Source organism: Erithacus rubecula (assembly GCF_903797595.1).
Source record: "Erithacus rubecula genome assembly, chromosome: 2".
Taxonomy (NCBI): Eukaryota; Metazoa; Chordata; class Aves; order Passeriformes; family Muscicapidae; genus Erithacus; species Erithacus rubecula.
In genome coordinates, this window is record NC_136685.1 from 52,266,611 (window position 1) to 52,279,405 (window position 12,795).

Sequence of the window (12,795 nt, forward strand, 5' to 3'; positions counted from 1 at the left end):
TTCGGGAGCGCAGGAGGAGCCTGGCTCCGCGCTGCCTGGCTTCAGCCCATCTCCGCGGGGATGCAGCTGCGGAGGGCAGCCCCTCTCCCGCAGGACCCGCACTTTCCTCACTGGTGCCCAGCTGTTCTGCCTCTGCCCCAGGTCTGCTCTGCGCAGAGGATGGGGCCAACAGACAGGCTCTCCCCGGTCCCCCGGCGCCCACCACCCAACCCAGCAGCACCTGGCGGGACCCCCGAGGACCGGACCTCCCCCACCCCGAAAAGTGCAAGGCGTTATTTTTGAAAGCGCCCAAAATAGCGCGCGGCTGCTGCACAAGTCTCCTTATTATTCCTCCAGCGTCGGCAGTAAATCAGGGGGAGGATGCACCTCCGCCGGAGCCCTCGGCGGCGGCCGCGTTTCGGGCGAGGGCGATGCCCGCCGCCGGGGCCGTGCCGGGTGCCGGCTGCGGGCGGCCGGGGCGCAGCGGCAGCGCAGCGAGGGAGGAAGAGGAGCCGCGGCGGCGGCGGCGGCGGCAGTTTCCCCTTTCCCCAGCCCTGGCTCCGCGGGCGCATGCTCACTGTGCCCGCAGCCCTGGACCATATTTGTCAGGACTACTCGAGAGACGGAGAAAGAGAGAATTTGGGGGGGTAAGGAGCGGCGGGTTCCGATCTGATCCGCAAGCCGTTTAGGGAGCCGCGATGGCAAAGGCTGGTGACGGGTTTTAATTTTCCCCCTAGGTGAGGATGAAAGTTAGAGAGAGCGCGAGAGATAAAGGGAGAGACGCACCTCCTCTCCCTCCCTTACGAAACGTATCTGGGGAAGGGGAGGGGGGCTTCTCCCCGACCACCTCGAGCAGAAAGGATGGAAGTTAATGCCGGGTAAAGTGGGCAAGTGACTCGCAAGTGGCTGGGGAGCGGCCGGGGCACCGGGGATCTCACTAAATCATAAGTGTACGAGTGTGAAAGAGGAACAAAAGAAAGAGAGAGGTGCCTGGTATTTCTTTTTCTCTTCCCAAACACATGAAGGGAGTACATGTATATATATATGCGCTGTATATTTATATACATACACAGGCACGCACGCACGTATGTGTATGTACATATATATATACACGGGGGAGGGAGCTGTGGAAATGTGTTTGGGGGGGGCTTTTTTGGGGGGGGGGAGTGGGTTCCGAAGGGAGGGGGAAGGGAAGGGGAGAGACATTTTGCAGACTTGCCCCACCAATGAGCTTGTCAGTTGGCTCCATTTAATGACACTTACGGGGCACCGCCGTGCTGTTGGGAACAATGTGATGCGGGTGCCGCGGCCGGGCGGCGGGGGGGAAGGTGGGGGGCACGGGTGTGCGTGTGAGCGCCGGGCGGGGAGGGAGCGGAGCGGAGCCGAGCGGAGGGAGGGGGCTCGCTGCCACCCGAGCCCCCCCTCCGCAGCCCCGGCTCTTTGTTCGCGCAGGCTGAAGGACGGGGAGAAGTGCGGGCTGCGAGGGGGCAATGCGCAGCGGAGAGGGGTGCGAAAAAGGGTTTTTCGGTCGGAAGCGGCGAGAGGTGGCGGCTGCCGGGATATACCGGTTGAATGTGCCGTGGGTCCCCGTGTGCGAAGGCCTCTGCCAGCGCGCAGCGGAGAGTTTGTATTTTCCGTCGCTCCTGCACTTTGTGTGATTGTGTGCGAGAGATATTTAAAATATAATCATCTCCCAATTTCCGCCATTTTGGGGAAAGTTTGCACACACATACACATACAAAAAAAAAAAAAAAAAAAGGCAAGCTTGTAGCAATTTTCTTTTTTTTTTAAGACACGAAAAAAAAAAAAAGTCTTTTGCTCGAGTGCTCAGTTCCTGCCTCTGTGCGGTGCGTGCGCCGCGCTCGCTGCGGCAGACATGTGAGGCGGCGGGGGAACGGCCCCTGCCCGCTTCGGGCTGCGTGCGGCGGCGGGGGCCGGCGCCTGTCACCGCCGCCGGCTCCGCGGGCCGGCCTCGGGGGGCTGCCGGGGGCTGGCCCCGCGGTGCCGCCGGTGTGTGTGAGCGCACATACACGTGAGTGCGTATTTTGCCGACGACGGGGGCAGGGAGCTGGGGGGGGCAGGCAGGGGCAGGGAATAGGACGCGGCTTTTCTGTTAAGTTGCGCGCTCTCGCCTGAAGTGCGGCCGGGGTGGGGGAGCGGCCCCCCGCGCACACGCCCGTCTCTCCCTCCCCGTCTCCGCAGCCGGTGCATATAACAACAGGATATAGGCACACTTGTTCTCGCTAGCGCGTGTGGGGCGGTGTTTTTTCGGGGGGGGGGGGGGCGGAAAGCGATTTTTTTTTTTTTTTTTCGGTGGGGGAGGGAGCGGCGGCCGACGGGAAGGCGCTCCCGCGGAGCGCCCGCCCGCCCGCGGCCGGGGCTTCGGAGAGGCGGCCGGGGCTGCAGCGCCCGGGGCGGGGGGCGCCGCGTCGGGGCCGCAGCGGCGCCCGCTCCCCACCCCCATGGTTTTCCCCCCTCCCCGTCGGAGCGGGCGCATGCGAGAGCGTGAGAGAAAAAGTTGCAGCGCGGGGCCGGGCGCTGGCGGCTGCGGGGCCGGGCGGGGGCGAGCCCTCCGGGGAGGCGGCGTGTGCCGGCCCCTCCCGCGGAAAGGGGTGACTTCTCCGCCGAGGGATGCCCGGAGATCGGCTGCGAGCGGCCGAGGAGCGAGCCCCTGCAGCCCCCTAGAAAAAAAGAGAGCTCGCCCCCCTCCTCCTCCTCCTTCTCCTCCGCGCTGGGGGAGGGGAGGAGGGAGGAGAAGGTAACATTTTTTTAATTTTTTTTTTTCTTTTCCACTCTGAGGCAACCTCCTTTTCCCGGATCCCGGTCCCGCGGGGGGGAGGCGAAGGGGGGGGGGGTGGGAATAAAAAAAAAAAATAGCGAGGGACCCGGTAAACAAGCAGAGTCCCTCTCTCGTTGTGCAACTTCCTCAGGAACACTTAACACCCAGTTCCTCTCCCACCCCCGCCCGCACCGCGCTCGCCCCCTCCGCCGCCCCCTCGCCGGGGCAGGGGGGCACTCTTCCCCCGCTCTGTTTAATTGCCCGGGGCGGGGGCGAAGGAAAAAAAGGCAAATTCGTGAGGGAAGCGGAGAGACTCGCGAACCGCTTTCCCCGAGCGCTCCTCCCGAGGAGCCGGGCGGGCGCTTTTGTCTCGCTGGTTCTGCCCGAGCCTGGGGAAGACGCGGACCTGAGCCCGGGTTTTCTCCAGAAAGTTTCAAGTGCAGCAAAAACACGCCGCAAAACTGGCCAAGGAGGGACCTCTGCTGGTAGGCCGCGGGCAGCCGGCGCCGGGGAGCGGCGGCCGCGCCCGCCGGGCCTCGCCGCAGCGTTCCGGCCGCGCCGCGCTCCGCCGCGCCGGGCGCAGGGCAGCGGCAGCGGCTGCGGGGAGCGGCGGCGGCTGCGGGGAGCGGCGCTGCCGCGGCACGGCCTGCGCGGAGCGGCGGGGGGCGCGCCCTGCGGCCCGGCCACTTGTCCCGCCCGAGAGCGCGGCCGGAGCCCCCGGCGTTTTGGGGCTGGAGGAGCGCTGCGTGCGTCAAGAGGCCCCTGGAGATGCGGCAGCTTCTCCCGGGCGAGAGGGTCACGGCCTCTTCCGCGTCTTTTAATTACCTGTGCTTTAGCAGCGCGGTGGAAAAGCTTTACAGCGAGAGGCAGCAGGAGTTACATTCTTAGTTTTGTTCTATTTTCTTTATTTCTTCCGTATAGTTGAGTGGCACTGGACCGATCATTTTTGCTGTTTCTACTCATGAATGGATGCTCAGTCGTGGGTGCTAAAAATCAGGTGGTGAGCATAAATAAAGCTCATGATATAAAAAGTTCAGCCTATGTCATTTTAGGAAATAGTCTGTGCTCAGAATTGTAACAGTTTTCTTAGTGTAAATCTTGAACCAGTGCTTTTTACCGAGAAAGTTACCACATTCCCAGAAGTCTATGTGATGAACATCTATAAGAGAGAAGCTCCCTGGAAGTGGTGGCTGAAGGCAGCAGAGCTGCTTTTATCTGGGTGGTGCCTGGTGTATTATTTCTCAGTGAGACTTCAGCAGCTTTGGCTGTGATCCATGCTGGTATCATGAACTGGTGCTCTAGTGAAGGTGGCTGAAGCAGTTGTCTTGGATGCTTGTTGTCAGTTGGGCAGTTGTAATAAACTCTGGTTTAGATTGTGATGTATGTTTCACATTCAGTTTACTGAGGGTTTTTTGAATGTTACTTTAAAAGTTTCAGTAACTTGTGTTGACTTCTCTTCCTCTAACTTGTTGAGTTTTATTTGGCATCACCTGTTCTGTGAAGAGAGATGGTTGAGTTTTTGTGGACTGTTCAATTTAGTCTTGTCTGTTTTTTAATACTGCTGGTAAGGAGGATGATAGGTTGTGAGTGATGGGTGTTAAGGAAGGAGGTGATGAGCTGGCATGAGGCTTACTGAAGAAAGTGATGGCATGTGTGTAGTCATAGCTTGTTAGTGCTCCAGTAGTAGGACTGCTCATCACAATGGGAGATGCCAGCAACTCTTTGTGAATGGGGGATAAATGAAAGTCTATAAATGCAGTAACCATGTAATGCATGTGTCTAGGAGCTAGAGAAGGTGAACTAATTGTTTATGAATAGCAGAGCTTATGGGAGCTGGTAATAACTGGTAGATGAGGAAGAGGAGGGTGCTGAGTCAGATAAAAGGGGTGCTCGGATGTCTATTGAATTAACTTTGGGTAGGAAATAATTTGAAACAGGTCAGGTGATAGGAGGTGTGAAGATTCGATGCAGCCAGTGTCTGCATAGTGGAAGGAAGAAGGAACAAATCAATAGAGAAGTTTTTTGTAGCTTTCTGTGCCTGGTTCAAGCAATTAAGAAAATTTAAGACATAGGATTTCAAAGTTGTTGTATGCATCTCTTACTATCTGAGTAGGCTAAATCTGTACTCAGGCCTGCACAGGCAGAAATAAGGGACCATTAAAGCTTTGCAGAGGAAATGCTTTTCTAGTGTGAGGTACAGGCTGTTTATAAACAAGGAAAGGCTGTCAGTGGTAAGTTTCATTAGATGGCAGAATAGGTTTGGTATTGGGTAACTATTGTTGCAATGTCTTGTTGATGTTTGAAAATGAGACAGTAGATGAAGGCTGTGTGTAACTGTTACCCAGTCTCTAGCAATAGTACAGCAAGAACTGTGTTAGCTTGCTGACAGAGACCAGACTCAGATGAGGACAGCATGAACCTCCTTTAAGCACTGGTTCAGGTTTCACATTTTTAAATGCTTTTCTACATTTGAGGATTTGTGGCCAGATTCTTTGTGTAGGGGAAAAAGGTTTAAAGCCAAATATTGGGAAGCAGGAGCAAACATACACAGTAGCTGTGTAATAGTCAGAAGAGTAGCGACAGATAAAATAAGGTAAATAATGCTAAAGGCACATCATCAATAGGAACTCTGGTCCTTTGAGTGGCAAAGCTATGCCCCTTTGTGAATACATATAAAAGCTATGTATCTCATCTTTAAAATACCTTGTTTCATGAGCAACAGGCAAAACAGCAAATAACTTTTCAACACAGAGAATACAAACGGCAGAACTAGTAGTTTCCAAACAATGAAAAATGAGATTTTTGAGGAAAATGTGTATCTGAAAATACTTCTTTTCATGAAATATTTAAATAATTAAGCCTTTAAACATGTACAAGAAAAAACACATTAAAATGTGGTGGGTAGCATCAAAGAATTTTACCATTTCCTGCACTGTTCCTGTTGTGGTTGTTTTTCTCTAAGTGAAGAGTCTGGTGCAAAAATATGGAGGGTGAGAAAGAGGCAAGTGTGAGGTGTGCCTAGCTCAAAGAGAGGACTGTGAAGAGACAAACAAGGCTCACCCCAGTGGGTTTACAATCAATTGGCTTTGCTTTTGCTGTCACTAAGTTCAAACTTACTACTCTTGTCAAAATAGGGAGTTTACACTGCAAGGAGTAATTCTGCTTCATGTGGCTTTGGGAGTGTAGCAAGGCAGTGCTGGTAATGTTCACATTCTTACATGTTAGATAAAGCTAAGCTGACTATCCACTTCTCCCTGGTGTCTAGAATTCAGTGTATTTGCAGCTCTGGTACACCGAGTTGTTCCCTTCAGATCAACTTTGATTTCCTTGTTTACTGGGAATGGGAAAATGTGTCCTTTTAGTTCATGGGTGCTACACTAGGCAGCCTTGGAGGGTCCAAAGTAAATGTATACAATATTAGGACAAAACCACTAACCTGTTGCCTTTGTTTCTCATCATTCATCAGTGCTGGTGTCACCTAGTCCAGTGGGGATGAGGGACCATAGCTTGCCTGCAGAAGGAAATTGTGTCTCTTGGGATCACCTTTTCCCTCAGAATTCGCTCTTGATGTCACTTGCTGTGACCTCCCCTGGTTCTGTGTTCCCAGTTTTGAGTCTCATAGGAGCTGTCAGCTGGGGAGAGGATCTGAATGGGGCAAATCTGCTAGGCTGTCTTGTCATGGCATTTACAGAAATCCTCATGTGTGCAAATAAAAATACATGGAGATGCATAAGAAAGGAACAAATCACTGCAGACAAGTTATGCCAGTCTGGCAATGATGACTGGTGGCTTTACTGCTGGACTCTGTCTTTGCTGCCCAGTAATGAGTTGACCTCAGTGGTTAGAAACCATACAGGCATTTCACAGTTAGTGTCTTAGATCTTAAAAATTTGGGTAGAGGTCAGGTAGTTTTTTAAAGCACTGACTGGAAGAAAGATTGCTATTACTGCTTTCGGATGCATTCACTACATAACCCTATAATTACTTCAAAAACTACTTGTAAGTCTAATTGGCATATTGTGTTCTGCTTCTTTGCTTTATATCTTTAGACAGTCTTTCACCGGATGAAACTATCTAATTTTTAGTGCTGTTATTCTCAGTAAGTATCTCCTCTGTGAGAGGAGATTTATTGTTGGACCTGTTGATCAGAATGAAGGTTTTTCTAAAGGATGTGTCTTAATCTTATTTAATACACTTGTTTATTTTAATGACTTTATTACATATGTCTGAAACAAATTTAATGTTGAAATATTAATATGCAGTACACTTCTCTTTTGGCTGTGAGGACTGAGACAGTTACATCCCTAAAGACAGATTTTGGAGATGCTTTTGGAAGGTGACTGCTTCAAGTACTTACTATTATGTCCTTTCCTTCACATCAGATGGCACTTACTGACAGGCCCCTTATTCATCTAGTATTTTTACTTCTTTTCTGGCAGTGCAGCAGTAGAAATGATACCATATGAAATCACTGTAGGAGTTGTACTTGTTCAAAGAACTACATCAGAGCTTTAAAAACAAAAAATTAAAGGAATAGATAAGGCATTCTTTAGTTTTCTTTGTTCTGAGACTTAGATGTAACTATTGCACAGAGTTCTTCCTTTTTTAGTACTTCAGTGCCATAACAATTTTATTAGTCTGTATCTTGTTTCTACTATCATTAGTAGAGGGATATAGGCCTATCTTTCATGTGTTCAAACTCAGCAAAGCTGGAAACAGAAATTTTGTTAAAAGTATTCCTTTTTGTAAATTAATTTCTATCTGCGTTGCCCTGTGACCTTTACATTCCCACCAAGAGCACTTCTGAAGTCTGCAGAATGTGAAATGTATACAGCTTGTGCCTTTTACCTTGAGTTAATTTCAAAAGGAAAGCAATAATGAATGTCTCTAGACATCTTAAGAATGTATCAATATTGCAGTTTGTTACCTGAGGAAAGTTTCTTAGGTGCAATTAAGTCAGAATTTGTATGTATTCTTGAGACAAGTATACCCTGAACGTTTCTGTTACCAATTTTTCATTACCTTTCCTGGTTTACTCCCTGCCTGAGTAGGCTGGGCTCTTTCAGTTTCCCACCTCCCATGTAATTTTCGTGTCTGTAATGAGAGTGGCACTGTGGGAGATGACAGCATCTGATGGAGCAGCTGTGCTGTCCGATGCTCCTTGCTCTGTGCTACAGCAGCTGCTGAGAGGGAACATTTCTCCACAGCCTTCCAAGTCTTTTCCTGATTTCTGTCATACCTTCTGTGGAAATCATTGGAGCATGTTTTCTGTAATAAACCACAGGAGGGTTGAGTGAAGTGTCCTCTAAATAGAATGATAATTTAAGATTACTTAGAGACTTCAGTTAATGCAGAACACAGCTCTGTGTTTGCTTAGCCAGGCTAATCCGGGGGAGCTTGTTCCACCAATGTGCTTGAACCAGCATGTTTCGTGTCCTTAAAACTTCACGGGTGCCTGGAGAGATCCCATTTTTCAGCTACTCCTTGGCAGCTTGGGTCTTGTGTTCTTGAGGGAAGGCCGGTGCTTCTGCCACTGTGCTGCAGCTCAGTTTGGTCAAGCTTGCTTGAATTGGTTCGCAGTACTACTTGGTACTCAGATCAAGCAGAGAGATCCCAAGTTGTGTTGCAGGAGCTTGTCCTGAGGAATGATTTTAAAAGATGAGATCCTTGACTTTGGGGAATTTCTCAGCTTGCACTGAATTTGTTTAGATTTATTGATTTTTTTTTTTTTTAATGAATCTTTGTATGTTGTTACAGTTTTCAATACTTTCTCGCAGAGAGTTACCTAAAGATGGGGAAGATACATTTAATCATTTGGTTCTTCTTGCTTCGAACTTGTAATGTGAAAAATGTGAAGTTTTCTCAAAGAACTTTCTGTGAACTCTACCTACCATATGAAATGAAGGAGAATGCAAAAGCTTTTACTCTTAGCAGTGGATACTGACTAAGGTCCAGCTCCTGTTATCTTGTTGATAGCTGTGTAGTGTAATGAAGGTACTCATGGAGTAAGGTGCTGCTGAGGTTTTTAAAGACTTCTGTTAGAAATTAAGAGGAAACCAAGGAGAAATGAAAGGGAGTTCACATTGTGTATGCCAAATCAAACTAGTATGTGTCTATAGGGTGATATGACAGTGATTTATACTATTTTTCTGATGAATACAGTGTAAATTAGATTGTTTATCATGCAGCTAAGTTAACTAAATGTTTTTCTCCTCAACCTTTCGATATAAAGCTTCCAGATGACTTGAGTTTACTTCTGCTTGGTTTGCATCTCTTTCTGTTAGTGGAGTGAACAAATAGCACTTTTTGGGTTGTTTGTTTGTGAAAAGTCAAAATCTCCATAGAATATCTGCAGATTCAGAGTAGTACCCAAGTTAGAAATCAGATTTTTGAAACAAGGTTAAGCTCTGAGGAAGTTCTCTATTTGAATTGAGACTACAGATGCTTGCAGCAAAAGTTTGTGGTCTCCAAATGGAGTACAAGGCTTAGAAAGTTTTTGTTTAAAAGTTCAGAGAGTTTGCATTCTCAGAAGTTCAGAAAGTGCAAATTTCAAAAGTGGCGACATTTTGCTAATAGTTCACAAACAATGACAGCTAATTTTGCCACAAATTATTTAAACTGCTAGACAGAGTGCAGCGGTTCTTCAGAAACAAAATTAGTAAGTTCAGGTTCCACATTGAACAAATAGTAAATTAGGTGCCAGGACACAGATTTAAAGATTGCTGGGTTTGTGAGAAGTGGAAAGGAAGAACTTGGTGGCACTCACAACTGGCTGCTAGAAACACTTGCAGTTCAGTGCAGCTGATGGTGTGTTTGTGGCAGTGACATGTGGTGAGCTGGAGCTGGGGGTCAGAGGCAAGTACAATGTACTCCTGTTGCTTGTGCAAATTTTTTGTCACAGAAAGGGATGTCTAAATGCACTATTTCTGAAGGTAAATATTATCTTCTCTCCATTCACTGTTCTCAAACAGAGGGATCCAGCAAAGTCAAATCTTGCAAAACAGTAGATTTCTCTGGTGTATATGTGTGCTTGTCTACATAGAAATAAGTTTTAACAAATGCAATTCAAAATTTAGTGAAACTGTATGGAAACAGATAAAGAATATTCAAGTAAACTGATAGCTTTGAATTAATTTTGAAATTTCAATTTGAACTTGGGTAAAGCATTCACATCAGCATGCTATCCAGTATTAAGGAAATGCAATTCTGTTAATCAGTGCTTAATGTATTTATTAGAGGCATGCACTCATGTCTTGCCTTTCCTAGAACAGATGTTTTTAAGTGTACTTGACATGTTTTCCTTATGTCAATTTATCTGCAGTTTGAAACTTTTATTTTCTCTCCAGTACAGCCCCATTGCCTCCTAGTGTGTGAAACAGGTATTGTTTTCAAAGTTTTAAAAAAATATCCCCTTAATTTTATTACATCATGCATATTATCACCCTTGTCATCAGTTGTCCACATTGCCAATATGCAGAAGGAAGCATTTGATACAAATCTGTGAAATGCATTAGCAGAAATATCTGGTGATATAAGCATTAAACCACTTAGAGAATTTTCGGATAACTTTTTCTCTCTCTCTTTTTTTTTTTTTTTTAATTTTATTTTTTATTTAGTACATGCATCATGAATGAATCTGCCTCTAGTGGAAATGGTCAGGAGTTTGATGTGTTTAGTGCAATGGACTGGAAGGATGGCATAGGTACTTTGCCTGGAAGTGACCTAAAGGTAAGATACGTAATGTTTTCAGTAAGTGAAATAAAAATGTTAAATGACAAAAGCATGCATTTGAAAAGCTAGTGTGTAGGTATCTGCTTTTATGAATAAAACATGAATCTGCAGTTCTGAGTTAAGAGACTGTAGCCTGTTAGGTTTTAGCTCTGGTGTGTCTTGATTCAGTTTGTGGTACTGGCACAGACAGCCGACATCCCCGTAGGAAGGCATAAATTAGCACTGCCTCACTATACAGACAGAATTAATCAAATGCACAAAATCCCAAAGAAATCTCAAAAGTGTGAAAATGCAGTCCACTTAGAGCATTATATTACTGTATCATTAAGAGTTTTCATACTGTCATTGACTCTCATGGTTTTCCATTCTTAGGTATTTTTATTTCTAAAACCAGCTTATTTTGCTGTGCTTTTGTCATGTGGGTGCCCAGAAAGATGAATAAAGTGAGTGCTTCTGAGCTGGTTGCAGTTTAGAAATTTGAATTATACTGGAGTAGTAATTTTGCTTGCATTTTTCACACTGGTTGAGTTTCCTTAAGTAAATCATAACTCTTCTGTTTTCAGTTTCTTTTTACGTATCTTTTACTTTTTTCTGTCGTCAGAAGGTGTCCTTTGCTGTGCTTGCAATTTTGATATTAGAGACTCTCTTGTACCCATTTCCTCTTGAATAAAGTAAATATTTTCATATAATTCAAACTAATGTGTTTTGCTCATAGATTTTTTGAAAGGAATCTCACAAGAAAATGTGTGGCATTTAAAACAACTTTTTATCTTTTAGTGGCCGATAGGATTTCTGTTGTTGAAGTAAAAATCAAAAAAATGTTTGAAATTTGGGGCATACATGTTATGGATATGTTTTTGTGTTGGTGTTTAGGTAGTTTGTTTTGTGGATTTGCTCAAATTACTGCTTTTAGTCACAGAACAGTAGAATAAATTACAGAATAATTTTCTTTGCAAAGGACTTGAAGCTACCACCCAGACTAAGTACCCAAGAACTCAGGGCAGGTTAGATCAGGATGCTCAGGATTTGATTATCTGCAGAGCTGGAGATACCACACTCTCTCTGGGCTACTCATTCCAGCATTTGTCTACGTTCATAGTAATTTTTTCCTTTTATGGATACTTTGTTGGAACCTCTCCTTTTGCATCTTATGCCTGCTGTCTCTTGTCCTTTGCCTGTGTACATCTGAGAAGAACCTGGCTCCATCCCCTCTACATCCTCCCATTAACTGCTGGAAGACAGCAGTAAAACCTCTACTTCTGTTCTTAAGACTAAGCAAATGGATTCACTCCGCTTCTTGCATGTCATCTGCCACAGCCAGTTCGTGGTTTGGTGGACTTGCTGCAGTATGTGAGTGCCTTTCTCCTAGCAGACACAGCAGCCTGCATCTGCTCTCATCAGTATTCACTGGAGGAGAATGGTGTGTTCCCCTGTCCTGCTGGCTGCCCTCTTGCTCAGGCAGCCTGGGGTGCTCCTGGCCACCTTTGCTGCCAGGGCACATTGCTGACTCATGTTCAACTCACAGGTTTTCTGTAAAGCTGCTCTCAGATAGTCAGCCCCTGGTCTGAACTAGTGCATGTAGATGCTCTGTTCCAGGTGCAGGACCTAGCACTTGCTTTGGTGGATCTTCATAGAATCTTGTTAACTCATCTTCTCCAGCTTATGGAGATCTGTCTGAACAGCAACCCTGCCCTTCAGTTCATCAGCCATTCCTTTCAATTTCATAATTTGTTTTTCTTACCTGTACTCATAGAGAAGCCTTTGCTAGTTTATCTTCTGGCTGAGTTTTAAATTTCCTAATTCCATGACTGTACACTGCAGCAATATCACTATATACCTTGTCTATGAGGTTTCCTTTTCCATGTTCTGCTTACCTCCTTTTCCTTTTTGAACTAAGTCAGGAGTCCTTGGTTCACTCATGTTGGTCTTCATCCACATTTGCTTAACTTCTTGCACATTGACGTGCCTCATTCTCCTGGTGTGAAGTCCTTGGATAGAGGGATGGATTTTCTGGGCCTATTTACCCTTTAAAAGTCTCCTGTATGATCCTGCCGAGCAGATCTCTGAACAAGCAAACATATACCTCTTCTGAAGTCCAGTGCTGCTTTCATTATTTGTTTCTCTGGCTTCTTTCAGGATTTCAATCTTCATCATCTCATGGTGATGATGATGGCCAAGGCTGTGATGAGCTTCCACATCCCAAAACAGTTCTGTATTTTTAAGTCCACGCTTTAAATTTTTTTTTCTATTTTGATATGCAACATTGTTTGAAAGGGAACCCTAGTATTGCAGTACTTGAGGAATAC

General features: G+C 46.4%; 1 protein-coding gene across 8 annotated transcripts in view; it reads left to right on the plus strand.

Annotated features, from left to right (window-relative positions):
• Positions 1-491: 491 nt before the first annotated feature.
• The window catches only part of L3MBTL3 (L3MBTL histone methyl-lysine binding protein 3), a 77,006-nt gene continuing 64,702 nt past the window's right edge, over positions 492-12,795 (plus strand). The window contains exons 1-2 of one of the 8 annotated variants that reach the window (XM_079297896.1): positions 492-626; positions 10,375-10,486. In XM_079297896.1, the coding sequence (XP_079154022.1) occupies positions 550-626; positions 10,375-10,486 (189 nt within the window). In that variant the 5' untranslated portion in view covers positions 492-549. Of the gene's footprint in view, positions 717-1,811; positions 2,016-2,343; positions 2,738-2,946; positions 3,244-10,374; positions 10,487-11,691; positions 11,840-12,795 lie in introns of those variants that run through there. The other 7 variants (XM_079297898.1, XM_079297901.1, XM_079297902.1 and 4 more) reach the window with 7 other exon arrangements.